Genomic DNA, 15,125 nt, shown 5'->3' on the forward strand with positions numbered 1-15,125 from the left:
CTTAAAAGTTTTCAAAATTTTTTTTTTGAACCAATACATTTTATACTATGAAAAATATGCCTACTTTATCTAAATCCCAAAATTACCCCTCTCAAAATCCCACACCCATCAGCCCTCTCTCTCTTTCGCCTCTCTTTCTTTCTTTCTCTCTTTCTCTCGGTGCCGCACCCACAGACCCACGGCAGACCAGACACCCACACACCCACGGCAGATCAGCCCTCTCTCTTTCGCCTCTCTTTCTCTCTTTACGAGTTGAGTATACGCCCCTCTCACTCTCTTCGTCTCTCTCTCTCGAACGGGAAAAAAAAAAAAAAAAAAAAAAAAAAAAACATATGGTCGATGGTCGGACCACATGGTCCGATGGGGTCCGACCAATCGGACCCATCGGACCATGTGGTCCGACCATCGGACCATATATATATATATATTTTTTTTTTTTTAAGGAAAACGAAGAGAGATGGACATGGTGGTCGGACCACATGGTCCGATGGGTCCGATTGGTCGGACCCCATCGGACCATGTGGTCCGACCATCGAACCATATGTTTTTTTTTTTTTTTTTTCCCTGTTCGAGAGAGAGAGAGACGAAGAGAGTGAGAGGGGGCGGTACAGTCAACTCAGAAAGAGAGAAAGAGAGGCGAAAGAGAGAGGGCTGATCTGCCGTGGGTGTGTGGGTGTCTGGTCTGCCGTGGGTCTGTGGGTGCGGCACCGAGAGAAAGAGAGAAAGAAAGAAAGAGAGGCGAAAGAGAGAGAGGGCTGATGGGTGTGGGATTTTGAGAGGGGTAATTTTGGGATTTAGGTAAAGTAGGCATATTTTTCATAGTATAAAATGTATTGGTTCAAAAAAAAAATTTTGAAAACTTTTAAGTATAGAAAATCAAATTTCCCTTAAAATAAATTAGATTTGGCCACTTTTTCTAGAAGCCAAGGAGTGATATTCTCATCCTTCTTATTAGAATTTTTTTTAGTTAGTTTTTGTGCTTAAAAATACTTACTAAAATATTTTTGTTAAGTTGTTTTCATTATAGTTACAATATTATTTCTGTAAATTTTTTAAATAATTTATTGTGTCAAAAATAAATTTAAAGTTTTTTAAACATAATAAATTGAAATATTAAGAATTATATTTTCAGTATGATAAACTAATTGGAATATTTTAAAATTTTATATTGTAACTGTTAATTTCATTTTTGGTATATTTAATTGACAAAAATATTTTATTATTTATTATTATTTTCGGCTGGTATACTTTAATATAGTTTCTTATTTTGTGTATTCAAACTTGGAAGGAAAGTTGTCTAACTTTGCTATTTTTGGAAAAAAGGTAAAAATAGTAAGTTTGGTTACCCATTTCTTTTTTATCTAACCAGCTGTATAATCTGATCCTTTGTTGAGTTTCCCATTTTCTCAGATCAGATTTCTTGAAGAGAAAATCGGAGCTAAACTTTCATTTTCTATAAAAGGAAAGTTGTGGTTACTGCCCACGATTCTGTAGGTACAGAAACGGAAATTCCTGGACTGATTGAAGAATTATTTTAGGGAAGTTTCTAGTGGGTTGAGGTCTTTGTTCAGACCGAATGTAAGCTGTCTATGAGATGTATATTCATTATAATTACATCTTATAACAGCTAGGTTTTGTATATCTTTTCATACACTTAGAATTGTATTCATATCTTAAGAAAAGAGTGTCTTTGTTAATCTCTTTCAATCACTTTCAAATCTTAAGGAAAGAGTGTCTTTGTTATGTAGAGAAGATTGTTCTACTCTTACTCTGTTTATTTGTTGTTTGTATTGTATTGAGTCTGTATTCAAGTCTACAACGAAGAAGAACATCAGTGCACCTTCGGGAGAAGGGTATTTACAAGCTTTCGGGAGATTGCTTTTGAATTCTTACATCGGGAGGATACAAGCACACCTTCGGGAGAAGGGTTTTACAAGCTTTCGGGAGATTGCTTTTGAAGTCTTGCATCGGGATGATACAAGCACACAACCTTCGGGAGATGGTTGTATAGGCTTTCGGGAGATAGCCTTTAAGCCTTGAATCGGGAGGATTCAAGCACTCTTCAAGGTGATCGAAGGGAGTTTGAGCTCTTGGAGTTTTATCAAGATTCGGTTAGTAGGTGGAATACATCAAGCTTGCGGCATACAATAAGAGGGAGTCTATTTATGCATAAGTCAATTACTTTGTATTTTTGATACCGATCTAATGAATCTTATCTCTGGGCGTGGCCCCGTGGACTAGTAACAATCTGAAAGGATTGTTGAAACCACGTACAAAAATCTTGTGTGTTTTTACTTTTATGCACTGTTTGTTTTTCTGGGTTTCTCTAGAGTTACAGAGTTGTATTCTGTAACTACGGAAAAACTGTTTTCAGTACCAGTTTCATTATTCCGTATTTAATTAATCACTTAATTAAATAATTAAACTGGGAATATTAAAATACGAAATTTCAGTAACTATAACAAGTATTTAGAGATGCACATTTCTCCATGAAGATGGGCCTTGCAAGAACCTGCCCTAATGAGTCAGGAATTTTCAATTTAAATAAGGAACGAAGGGGGGACGGGGTCATTTTTTATCTTCGAATGTTAAACGAGGCTAGGACGGGATCATTTTTTATCCCTAAAATCCCAAATGTTAAACGGGGCAGGAATGGGGATGACACTCCCCGCTGTAACCCGGTTAATTTATTAATTTTTTTTATTATATTTTATATTTTATCATATGTGTTTGTATATGTTTAGTATATTAATGTTCTTTTTATAATTTTTTTAGTTATATAATAATTAGTATATTGTGTAATAAATAATATGTAATATTTTAATTTTAAGTAATTTAATAATTATATATTTAAAATTTTAAAATAAACTTCGTTTTTATATTTAGGAATTTCCACCCATCTCTAAGTATGAAAGTTAAGTAAAAGGTTATTATAATAGGAGGTTGAAATTCCATATTAATAAAATTTTGCTTTCTTTTTTTATAAAAAAGGAAAAAGAAACGAAAAAACTTTACTGGTAAAAATTTTTCTTTTAAATTTTCTTTTATTTCAAAAATTCTTCTTCAATTATAGAAAATAGTTCAGTTTATTTATTTTTTAAATAATTTATTGATCTATAATTTTTATATAAATATGGTTATTTAATAGTTAGTTTATACTTTTTTTTTAAATTAAAATTAACAGCAAGAGTTAACTCTCACATTAACTTTCAAAAATATAAATCAAACAAAACAAAACCATGAATAAATAACTCTTATACACGAGTACGCTACTCTGAAAAAACTTCCCAGGAGGTCACCCATCCTGAAATTGCTCCAGGCCAAGCACGCTTAACTGTGAATTTCTTTCGAGAAGGGCTACCGAAAAACAAGATGCACCTTTTTGATATAGGTAGTACCAATCAATCTATTTAAGCCCTCTTTAACTGTGTAGTCCAATACCTACACAGTCTCAGAATCATCCCACTTGACCTTCCCCAGGCGATGTGGGATTGCACAACTTACCCGATATTTCTCCTTACGGACACGGGACTATTGACTGTCACAAATTTTAGAGTATAAACACTCAATTTTAATTTTAGTTACAAATAAATATCTAAATTTAATAAGTTATATTTTTATAATTCCGTGACTATTAAATATCAAGTCATTATCTACCATGTCATTTTTTATTAGTATATTTAAACTATTTTTTTAAAAGAAAAATAAAAATTTAATGATTTAGGCCAATGTGAAAATTTACTTAGTCCTTAACAGTCAGGTACAAGCTTTAAAATTATAATTTAAATATTATTACTACAAAAAATTTAAATATTTATGACGCAAATTATTAAATCATTTAATGTTATAATGCTATTAGTATAATTAAGTATTGAATCCTATATAACTTAATATAATAAAGATAAATGCTAAAGGGCACTAGTGGTGCCTAGCACCTTCTTATGTGTTATTATCGCTATTGGTCCAGGTCTCATATAATTTAATATAATAACTTTTAGAAAGTATTGTTAATTAATCACAACGCGACATATCGCAAAAGTACTAAGTACGACTGATACTTAATAGCAATGCTTGATAATAAAATATGACGGAGATGCATGGTGCCAATATCAATGCTTTGAAAAAATGACAGCTTGAAAAAACTTGCCACGTGGAGAAGAAGTTAAAAAAAGGAGCGCGTGGGGTTGAATAGTTAAAAAGTTTTTGTATTTGTGATTGTGAGGATAGATTTGCGTCGACGACGTTGTTTTTATAAATTTAAGTGTGTCAGTACTGAGTACGTGTCCGAGATCTTAGCCGGTGGAACCACGTGTTTCATTTAATATCCTCACTATTTTCAATATTGATTATTATATTTTCTCACTTAAAATCATTATACACCATCACATTTATTTTTTTATTTTTATTTTTATGAAAGAGATTGGGCATTCTTTTCTTTTCTTTCTTTCTTCTACTCTCTTCTTATATCTTCTTTTTATTTTTTATTATGTTTTGTGTGATTAAAAGTAAGTGGGATTTTTGTTTGATTAGACTATAGACTATAGAGTATAGAGGATGAGGCCTAGTATAGTATATGCTAAGCTTTATAATTGGATTGGAAGATAAATATCTTGATATCTTCGATTGGAATGGATATTGACAACATAACATCCATTTTTTTTCTTTTTCTTTCCCTTTTAGGGGTTAAGGCCATTTTTTGCCTTATTCGTTTACTATTTTCAATTTTTTAGGATATTAATGGTTTTTTTTTTAATATTTACAATTTTAATTAAAAAATAATAATTTTTTATAAAATTTTTATATTAGAAGTTTTTTTACCGCTTTTTATAAAAAAAATTCAAAAATAACAAAAAAAAAAAATAACCTAAAAGTAACAAAAAAAAATATCATCTAAATAACAATAAAAAAAATCAAAAATAAATTAATAAGTGTACAACATAAAAATACATCAAACAACTATATTTTTAGTAAATAAAATAATTTAAAAAATAAAAATATTTAAAATTCTATGTAATTATATTTTTTTTTAATTTTTTTTTTGTTGTTTTTATGTATTTGTGAAATAACTCCATAAAAAACATAATAAAAATATTTTATTTTATAATTTTATTTCTGTACCTCTAATGCCAACTAAAGTGTTAAATGACAAGATAAAAATAATAATAAGTAACATATTATTGAATACTATTATTTATCTTATTTTTAATTAAAAAAAAATATACAAATTTAAATACAAAAAATAATATAATTTTTAATTAAATAAATAAAAAATATTTTTTTAAAATATAATTTTTTTATTTAATGAGCAATTTAATAATATATTATCATTTCTTTTTGAATTAGTAATTAATAATTGCCATACAATTATAAGATAAAATTTTACTGTTATTTTATTTATTAGAGAAATATGTGCAACAATTATCAATATTACTTTCACAAATATTTATTTAGTAATTTTATGTGTTTGTTATTAATTTGTAAGTAATAATTTTTCCAATTTTGTTTTTTGGGAATCATGATTTTGTGAAAGGGTGAAAGCTTTTAGTTGCTCCACCAACCATATTGGTAGTTGTCTTGTCACCTTTTTCTGATAGCATATAATGAACGGACCCAACAACCATAGAAAATAAATCAAAATATTTTCTTTATTTTTCCAACTTGACAAAATATTTTTTTTTTAATGAATGAATACTACTATAGTCTAGTACTGTACGTACGATTTTTTTAGCACTTACGTGATTAATGTTAAAATATATTTATACAGAAAACAATAATGGAATTTTCATCAACTATTTTAGCACTATGTCATTAAAAAAAATCTTTATATTACCACTATTAAATTATACCATAAATAAATGTGTAATTTATTTCACTTCTTAAAGTGTTATTTTGTAGTGGTATTCCTGAATTAATTATTATAAAATTTGTGCCTTCTAATTAATATTACAACTACTTTTTTTTTTTTGGCTTTGAAACTTATCACAACTACTTTAAACACATACATCTAAATATTTAGGTAGATAGAAGCCGTAATTAGAGTAGTTTGAGAGTATTTAACAACGCAAAACATAGAACACAATCTGAAAGTAGTATATTTTGGAAGAAAAAATTATATTTATTCTCTTTAAATATACATTTACACTTCCTTGTATATATTTCATTTATTGTTATACAATAATAATGACAATCCAATCTAGAGTTATTACCATTGTGTTATATTTGGTAAAAAAAATAATTTTGTGATATTTTAAAATTAATTTTTATTATTGTGTTCCATTCCATAATTATAAATTTTAATGTCAAATTTAATATGTCATTTAATAATTTATTAAAAAATATAAAATAATAATAATAATAATAATACAAAAGTAAATAGAAAAGTTAACAATAATAGTACAAGTAAAGCTGAACATCGAGTGAATTTATCGAGTTTGGGGTTTAAAAAATTATACCTAGACCCTGTGAAATGGTTGGGTTGGCCGGGTTCGTGGGTCGCAGGTTTAAAAGTGTTTCAAACTACAAGATCAAATTAATATTACTTCTTAAAACCAAAAAAAAAAAACAAGTAATGGTTGTGAGGTTGTTAAAGATTAAAAAAAAAAACAAAAAAAGTTTGGTGGAATCTAAGTAGCGAAAACCCTATTAATCAAGAAATAATGAAAACCCTATTAAATTGTCATTTTAAAAAGTTTGATTTACATAAGTAAGACCATTTCCTCTAAGTATTCAAGAGGACTAAACTTTATCTCTAATTTAATTTAAAACTATCATTATTATATCACCAAAATATTGTGGGGACTCTAAACTATTATCCAAAGTTGTCCTAATTGGAGTGCAAACATTGTTTTAGAGAAGGAAGATTTGTGGAGCTTGACCAAATTAACCTTAAGCAAGATTATAGACAAAGAAGCCGGTCATGATGAACAAAGTAAATTGGGGATATAGAAAGGACTTTCTTAGAAAATTTTGATGTCCTTCAAACAATGCTTGTTTTCCTTCACAAAAATGATCAAATAGCAAGAACAAAATAGGGGGATAAATGTTCACCATGTCTTATGCCTCTTAAAGGGGTCCCAAAACTAAAAAAAAAAAAAAAACACTTTATGTGCAAATCGAATTAGAAAACTTTAAAATTATTTTCTTAAAAAAAAAAAACAGATAATATTTATTGATATAGAAAAAGTTTCAATTGTAAATAAACGTCCACTTAATTACTTTATCAGCATCAAAATTACAAAATTTAAAAATATTAGCAAAACAAAATACAAAAGATAAATATAACTATCAAAACTCTATGAATAGCAACTCCCCTAGAATTAAGAATATCAATATTAGGATATTAAACATAAAATAAAGTGTCATTCAACTCTATCAAAAACTTTATCCTTATTGAACTTAATGGCCATCCAACCAACTTTCCCAACCCTACCATTTTTCTCAAATGTATATATCTAGGTTATAAAAATGTTGTTAGTGATTACCCTACTAGAAAGGCAGGAAGTACATCATTGATTTTGATTTGGAAAATAATACGGCTGAGGACCACTTCAGCTTATTAACTAGGTGCTTCAAAATGATCTAGTGAAAAGTGGAGCACAAGCTAATCAACTGATGAAATCTTTCATGGTTTTAAGATTTTGAATTTGGAAAATGAGATAAGAATTATATTTGAAATTGAAATCTACATCAATGAAAGTTCTTGATAAATATAATCTAAATTATAGATTATATCACATTTAACTTATTAACAAAAAACACTAAAATTGACCTTGTATTTGATAAGGAGAAGAGATAGGTGGAGGGAGAGAGTAGAAGGGGAGGTAGAATTCATTATTTCTTTAGATGAGAGAAAAGAGTAGAGAGGGGTTGGACCTCAAAATCCTAAATTTCAATTCCTCTATTTTTTGGAAGAATTTTTCAAAAAAAAAAAAAAAATTAATATATCAAATACTAAAATTATTCTTTGAAAAAAATTATAAATAATGTTAATAAAAAAATGATCCTATAATAATTTTAACAATAAAGTTATTTTCTATGTTATAATTTTATTCCAAATACCAAAAATATAAAAATGATAATTACATCCTCTCCATCTATAATAAACGTTTTTTTTAGTTGTTTTATAATTATTATGAATTTTTTTTAGTTGTTTTATAGTTTATTTATAATTATCGAAAATTTAATTTCTTGTTATTTTTTAGTTATTATTTTTACTTTTTGTTAAATAAAGTGTATTTTTATAATTTTAAAGTTTTATAAATGTATTTTTGTAAATAAAAATTTTAGCTGTAAATTCTAAATAAAACATTAAAGAGGAGTATTTTTAAAAATTCTAACTTTTTTTGGTTATTTTTGTGTATTTCTGAAATAATCTGAAATCTTTTTGGAATTATTTCAAAAATATACAAAAATAACAAAAAAATAAAATAAAATAAAATACAATTGTACAGAGTTTTAAATAAACACAAATAACAAAAAAATTACAAAGATTGGGCCAGTCAATGGGCTTACGAAGGAAACAAGTGGGCCTCATGAAGTCTGGTTCATCCATCCAGTTCCAGTAGAGGCTGTGACTAAACTCACTCTACTTCATTGCTTTGAGCTCCCAACTCTCTCCAATGGCAGTTTCATTGCTTCCATCTCTTTACTCCCTCAGATTACATACTGAAACAAACCTTGGCTCACACTCCTCTACTCTTCTTCTCTTCAATCTCCATGCCAGACCCAACAGGACTCGAACGCAATCAACCATTATCGTATTCTCTTCAAGTAAATTTTTGAAATTAATGGTTTTGACTTTTGTTCTTAAGAAAAGAAAAACACTTCATTATTTAATTCTGAAATTAATTTAATTTATTGGGTTAATGGTAGAAACATCTGGGAATGTATCAGTAAGTGAAGAGGCCAAGAAAGAATTACTTGAGAAATATGGTCTCAATCCTGATGAGTTCTTATCCGAACCTTCTCTTAAGGTTATTACTTTTCATTTTTGATGTTGTAATTCAATTAAATTTTGAAAATTTTCAATTGGGTATTTGAATTTTAATATAATTTTGGTGATTTTGAATGTGGAAATTTAGACTAGAAGGAGAAAGGGTCAAAAAAGTAGAGGAAAAGATAAGGAACTCCCACAAGAGGAACCAAAGCCAACTCGAACCACTCATAAACTTCTTCAGGTTTGCATTATTTTCTGATATTTATTGAGATATGTATGATATGTATGTGTGTAATTACTTGTTTGGTGGATGAAATTTTACAGCAGCCAATAAATCTGCCATTGTTTTTAGGTGCTTGGTGGAAAAGCTCGGAGAATGAAATTGTTATCACCAAAGGGTATGGATGTAAGGCCAATGATGGAGGTTGTGAAAGGTGCAGCCTTTGATATATTGCAGGTAATGATTGAGTCCCAATCTAAGTATGCTTAAATTTTAAAGTTTTTTGCTTGTTCATGATTTTATTTTGCTATCTCAATAGCTAGATGTTTTGTTTATTTTATTTCTTTAACCCTACAATATTTGGGCACCAGAAACTATAACAATTGCTATGTAGGTACTTAAGAGAGACTCAAATCTCAGACCTTGTGGGAGCACACTGATGAAATACTGTAATTTGAATTGAGTCCTAATTAATTCATGAGAACGAACAATAAAGCATACCAGAATCTATAGAATCGATTTTAGAATAATATGATCTTCTAAATTTGCAGTGAAACCCTTCTCAAGAACTTTAGTCTCTTGAAGACCATTATCTGTTATTAATAGCTGACAAAATAGTTACTAATCTTTATTTACTATTTTTAATTTTGCCGCTCATCAAGATGTTTTGTTAGTGCACTATTCGCCCGATTGAATAGTTAGTGTGAATTTTTTTTAGGCTGCTGGTGGTTGTCCTGCAGCTTTAAGGCCTGGCCGGTGGCTGGACTTGTACAGTGGAACTGGCTCTGTTGGGATTGAAGCTATTAGCCGCGGATGTTCTGAGGTATACCTATTGAAGTTCATGTGTCAAATCTATACCATTGTTCTCTTTATGTTCTATGATTTATCTACACTGCCCTTAAAATCTTACTTCTTTCTATTGCTTAACTTCTAGGTGCATTTTGTTGAGATGGACCCGTGGGTTGTTACGAATGTATTGCGTCCGAACTTGGAATGGACAGGGTTTCTGGATGCCTCAGTTATTCATACCGTTCGAGTTGAAAAGTTCTTAGAACGTTCAGACAAATTTGTTGGTATGTGCTTCTTTAATGTTTTAACTCTCTCATTTTAATGATTTGAACTCTTCTGCTGCCTACTTCAAGTAATGAAAAATACTTAGAACATAATTTCGAGTTGGGTCGTGTTAGGCTTTTCGAAAACTCTCACTAATATGACTTCTTGTTTAGGTGAAAATGCACCATTTGACTATATTAGTATTACCCCTCCTTATACACAAGTTGACTATGGGGTACTCATGGACCAAATTTCAAATTCAGCCTTAATTGGAGAAGATACATTTGTTGTAGTTGAATATGCACTAAGAACAGACATGTTGGATTCATGTGGCAACCTGGTTAAGGTAAGTTAAAGCACTGTGATTTCTTTTCTTCATTTTCTTAAGGCATTCAAGTTTTATTAAATTATCTCAACATGTAAGTGCAGATAACCGATAGACGATTCGGCCGAACTCACTTGGCTATTTATGGTCCTCAATGGGCACAAAAGAAGAAGAAGTCTGAAAAGTGAACACTAAACTTGGGAACATGGTTGTATAGCTTTCAATAGGAATCTCTACTAATATTGGAATGTTGGAAATTGTAATGGCACATTTTCTAGGGTGGAATTGGAATTGGGGTTTGAATGAGAGATGGAAATTCAGGATAGGTTTTGTTAATTGGAGAGCTCTTTAGAAGGAATCTTAGAAATAGAAATTCGTTATAATCACATTTGATCCTCCCTTGTATGTAATCAAACAATCCCACGTTCAATGATCATATTCCAAATTATAACCGATCATAGTTTCAGAACCGAATTCCTTTCTAGTTCCACATTATTTCTTTGAAGCAAGGTGTCATATCTGTAAATTAGAATTTTTGTTTCTTGAACTTTAACATGTACCAAATCATGTTCTTTAAATTTGTTTTTGTCGTGAAATTTTCTTTTTTTGAACTGTTGAGATTATAAGATTTAAGAACTTTTGTCCAATTTCATTTAATTTTACTAATTCCATAATTGTCCGTCTACTATGCTTTACAGACTTTGATATTTATCAAATTATGCTTCTCAAATTTAAACATGTACCAAATTATGTTTCCTGAACTTTTATAGGTATTAGACTTTTTTTATTAAAATTAAATAAAAGTTTTTAACTCTAACAATTTCAATAGTTCAAGAGAAATTTTTAACAGTCTTAAAAATTTAAGAAACATGACTTGATATATGTCAAAATTGGGGGATAAAAATTCTAATTAGCCTATTTAGAATAAAGTCCCAATTAGCTTAGTTTTACAAAATTGTTTTGAGTCTTAAGTTCCAAAAGCATATTTTTTTTCTCGTTGAGTTACCAGTAAATGTTAACTTTTGGCTCTAAAAAGAAAATACAACTTTAGTAGAATTTTTCAGGAAAATGCTTTATAAAAAACTAAAAATGTACTCAAACAGGGCCTAAGAGTGATCATTTTTGTTCATGTCTATTTTCTTATATTACAAAGAAATGTTTAACTCGAAGAGTCAAAATCAAAATTAAAATGAGTTGATCCCGTGTATGGTTATAACATGTTTATAACTGAAAAATGATTTCTTACCAAACAAGTTGACATATTAACTATAATAAATAAGTATAATATAAATAGGTTACTGTCATTTTCAGATTTAAGAAATCAATCTGAAAACAACACACAAACTTATGTAGGTTTAAAATGGTGTTGTCATGTTTAACCAATTTTACCCTCTTTCAATTATTGGCCAATCACCAATGACATTTGAGCCTAAAACAAATTTCGCAACAATAACACTTCTATGAAATAGATGATCCTTTATAAAAAAGAGAGTAATAACTTAACCATCCGAGACATAACTGTTCAAAAATAACACTAAACAGTTCAAAAATGTGGATGTAACCCAAGAGGGTAAGTTAGACAGCTACAACATCACAGGGCTCAATGGTACATTATATTATATACAATATCTTGGACTCTAAAGAACCAACACCTCCTCAGGGTAATTATGAGGTTATATGGAAAAGTAAATTAGACTCCCTAGGAAGAACAAACGTTGCAACTCTTCCTGCAAAAACCAGGAGCTTCCTCAGAACCCACCATATATATAGGGTTCTTTTCACATTCACCTGTCTTGGCCCATAGAGGGCAGCTAGCATTTTCATCCGTACAACCATCGCTACTTAATCGCTTCATTGGCTTGTCAAAGGACCTAACATGAATCCACTTGGTGGCTGACCACTTCTCACCCTCGATGACAGGGCAGCTTCCGTGCAAGCTACTTGCATCGGTGGTTGAATCTGGATGAAGGCTGAAGAACAGCAAGGCATCACCTTTGTATGGTTTCACTGCAAGAAGACGAAATTTTTTCTCAGATTCAATGCCAAGAAGAATATATGGTTTGTAATGACTGAACAAATATGAGTGAAACCCAACTAAAGGACGACAAAATGTTTAAACATATATCCACACCAAAATTAGGATTCAATGGGAATTTGCAAGACACTCAATCCAAATCTAATAGAATCTCCCAAGAAAAGGGGCAACAAAAATGGCAAATCTTACCCCACGAAGTGGCCCCCAAAAGAAAATCAAACAATGTGGACAAATGACAACTTGTATCGAAATCAATTGATACACAGCATACAATCTTTTCTCACTTCATGCTTAGATTCTAAACTCTTTAAAGGATTATAGAATTTGCTATAAGATAACATAATTGATATATTTCCGAAACAAACATAAGATTAATAGTAAATGAGCAATGAAGGAAATTAATTGTAAAGATCATAAAACTACCTGCATAGCCATTTTTAGCACAGTCAGACAAACTATCATCTTTATGTTGCGTTAATTTCGCCTGTTGGCACAACAAAATGAAACTGCCTTTTAAATATACAAGAATAAATCAGGAAGCATAAACAAGAATGCATTTTCAGTGTTGTAAGAAAATGATCACCTCTGAATTGGGAAATATAGTTTCCCCACCCTTTTCAATGTTAGACAAATACATCAACACAGTGGCAACCCGGTGACCACCCAATTCTTGATTCGCCTTATCATGAAAATAATCAAAATGTGGTTCATACTTCTCACCATTCTCATAATGCAATATCTGCATCGACTCCCCATTTTCTGATAATCATAATAAACCCATATTTAATCAAAGATCAAACATCTTAAAAGATTGGAAAAAGAAATTAATTTATGGGGTTACCTTGTGGAAGGAAAGTCCATGCTGCAATTCTGGCCTCAATGTTAGCAACTATTTTATCCTACAATTGAAAAATAGATAAATAAATAAATAAATAACCTAAGCTTATTCAAGATCAAACATCTTAAGATCATTCAATGCAATTTAAAATGGTGAAACTATATTTCATACCTGAGACTTTTGAAGAAACATTCCAGAGCTCGTTCTAACTTCACTCATAATACTCTTACCCGATTCATTATCAGCCACCATAGATTTTTCAAGCTTATCCTTAGCCTAATTAATCAAAACCCAGGTCAATACCCAATGGATTATCAAGTCAAACAATTAAAAAAACTAAACTTACCAAATGGATTAGGTGATCACACTCTTCCTCAGATAGAAATCCTTTGTACAAAAAAGCTCTGATTTTATACAGAAAAAGCAAATTGGTTATAATATAAAATGTAGAAAGCAACAAATAACATAAATTACAAAAATGCTAATTAAGATATAGAATTAAAAACCTAGGGTTCCAAGAGAGCTGAGTAACCCGAGTTGGATCAAACGAAACAGAAGAAGCCCCCGTTTTCATCCGTATCACTGATTCATCTCTATTAAAAAAAATGCAGACAATCAATTCAATCAAATACAAAAAGATTAGAAATAAAAAGAAAATGAAAAAGAAGAAGACAACAGTCCGTACCCTTTATTTTCAACAAGCCATTTTGGAACTCGAACAGCAGAAAGGGAGAGATGAGGAAAGAAGCATACAAGGGCGAGAAGAAGAAGAAGAAGAAATCGAAAATCCATCGTAAAAACTTGATCTTGGACAATGAATTTGGGTGAAGTTTGTTTCTTTAATTCTGGGAAAATATTTATGTAACAATATATTTACAGTGTTTGCTAAAAACAAAACAATGGATGAGAGAACAAGATTCACTCTTTTTTTTATTAATTTATTAATATTATTATTTTTTGAGAGGAAGGGAAAGAAAGAGCTATATTAGAATACAAATTATTGGATGGTTCTCTTCTCTTCAATTTTTTTTTTTAAATAATTAAAAAAGGAAAAAGGAAAAGGAAATTTCTATGGGCGCCTGTTGGCCCTATGCTACCAGTTTTGTTGGTTTGTTAAAGATGTTCTCGAAGGTTCTGACATATAACCAATCAATGTTTATAAAATGTTTAGGCATGAGTACTCAAAGTTTTAAATTTGTAAGCGGCATAAACTTAATGTTTATTTTTAGCGGCATAAGTACTTAATGTTTGTAAAACTGTAATTTTTCTTCAGTTTTATCAGTCTTCGTTTTATATTTATTAAAGGAACATTTAGAAGTAAATGATACTACATATTTCTATCTAGACCTAATGATTAAGAATTTAGACCTTATATGTGGCCTGTTTAAAAAAATAACAGGATTTGTACGGACGAAATTAGAGAATAATTACAGTTTTACAAACATTAGGTACTTATGTCGTTAAAAATAAACATTGGGATTATGCCACTTACAAACTTAAAATTTTGGGTATTTATACCGCTATTTACAAACCCAATGTTATAGAATTTGAGTTTTACATGTATTTTGTTTAACATAATAATTGAGTATATACGGACAAAATTGGAAAATAATTACGGTTATAAACATTAGATATTTATCTCGCTAAAAAAATCATTTAAATTTATGGCGCTTATAAATTCAAAACTTTAAATACTTATGTTATTATTTACCTCTCAAT

The 15,125-nt window shown here is 29.7% G+C and overlaps 2 protein-coding genes across 2 annotated transcripts; one reads left to right on the plus strand and one right to left on the minus strand.

Moving 5' to 3' along the window:
• The first annotated feature begins 8,471 nt into the window (after positions 1-8,471).
• On the plus strand, positions 8,472-10,986 carry LOC115699601 (uncharacterized). Its single transcript, XM_030627090.2, has 8 exons — positions 8,472-8,769; positions 8,872-8,972; positions 9,081-9,176; positions 9,288-9,392; positions 9,874-9,978; positions 10,090-10,228; positions 10,382-10,554; positions 10,638-10,986. Exons 1-8 carry the CDS (start codon positions 8,619-8,621, stop codon positions 10,719-10,721), a joined length of 954 nt encoding a protein of 317 aa, XP_030482950.2. The 5' UTR covers positions 8,472-8,618; the 3' UTR covers positions 10,722-10,986.
• Positions 10,987-11,989: 1,003 nt separating this feature from the next.
• LOC115699600 (probable prolyl 4-hydroxylase 7) lies at positions 11,990-14,513 on the minus strand. The gene is made up of 8 exons (XM_030627089.2): positions 14,092-14,513; positions 13,913-13,999; positions 13,753-13,810; positions 13,578-13,682; positions 13,410-13,467; positions 13,152-13,327; positions 12,992-13,052; positions 11,990-12,540 (listed from the first exon to the last, which is right to left on the minus strand). Exons 1-8 carry the CDS (start codon positions 14,196-14,198, stop codon positions 12,233-12,235), a joined length of 960 nt encoding a protein of 319 aa, XP_030482949.2. The 5' UTR covers positions 14,199-14,513; the 3' UTR covers positions 11,990-12,232.
• Between the last annotated feature and the right edge of the window lie 612 nt (positions 14,514-15,125).

This window comes from Cannabis sativa, chromosome 8, assembly GCF_029168945.1.
Source record: "Cannabis sativa cultivar Pink pepper isolate KNU-18-1 chromosome 8, ASM2916894v1, whole genome shotgun sequence".
Taxonomy (NCBI): domain Eukaryota; kingdom Viridiplantae; phylum Streptophyta; class Magnoliopsida; order Rosales; family Cannabaceae; genus Cannabis; species Cannabis sativa.

What these genes read in the sequence shown, in the direction of transcription:
- LOC115699601 (XM_030627090.2), top strand. Translation starts at nt 8,619, where the DNA reads ATGGCAGTTTCATTGCTTCCATCTCTTTACTCCCTCAGATTACATACT. An exon ending in CATTATCGTATTCTCTTCAA is followed by an intron (nt 8,770 to 8,871) that starts GTAAATTTTTGA and finishes GGTTAATGGTAG; the next exon opens with AAACATCTGGGAATGTATCA. An exon ending in ACGTTCAGACAAATTTGTTG is followed by an intron (nt 10,229 to 10,381) that starts GTATGTGCTTCT and finishes CTTCTTGTTTAG; the next exon opens with GTGAAAATGCACCATTTGAC.
- LOC115699600 (XM_030627089.2), bottom strand. Translation starts at nt 14,198, where the DNA reads ATGGATTTTCGATTTCTTCTTCTTCTTCTTCTCGCCCTTGTATGCTTC. An exon ending in GTGATCACCTAATCCATTTG is followed by an intron (nt 13,683 to 13,752) that starts GTAAGTTTAGTT and finishes TTGATTAATTAG; the next exon opens with GCTAAGGATAAGCTTGAAAA. An exon ending in TGTTTCTTCAAAAGTCTCAG is followed by an intron (nt 13,468 to 13,577) that starts GTATGAAATATA and finishes TTTCAATTGTAG; the next exon opens with GATAAAATAGTTGCTAACAT.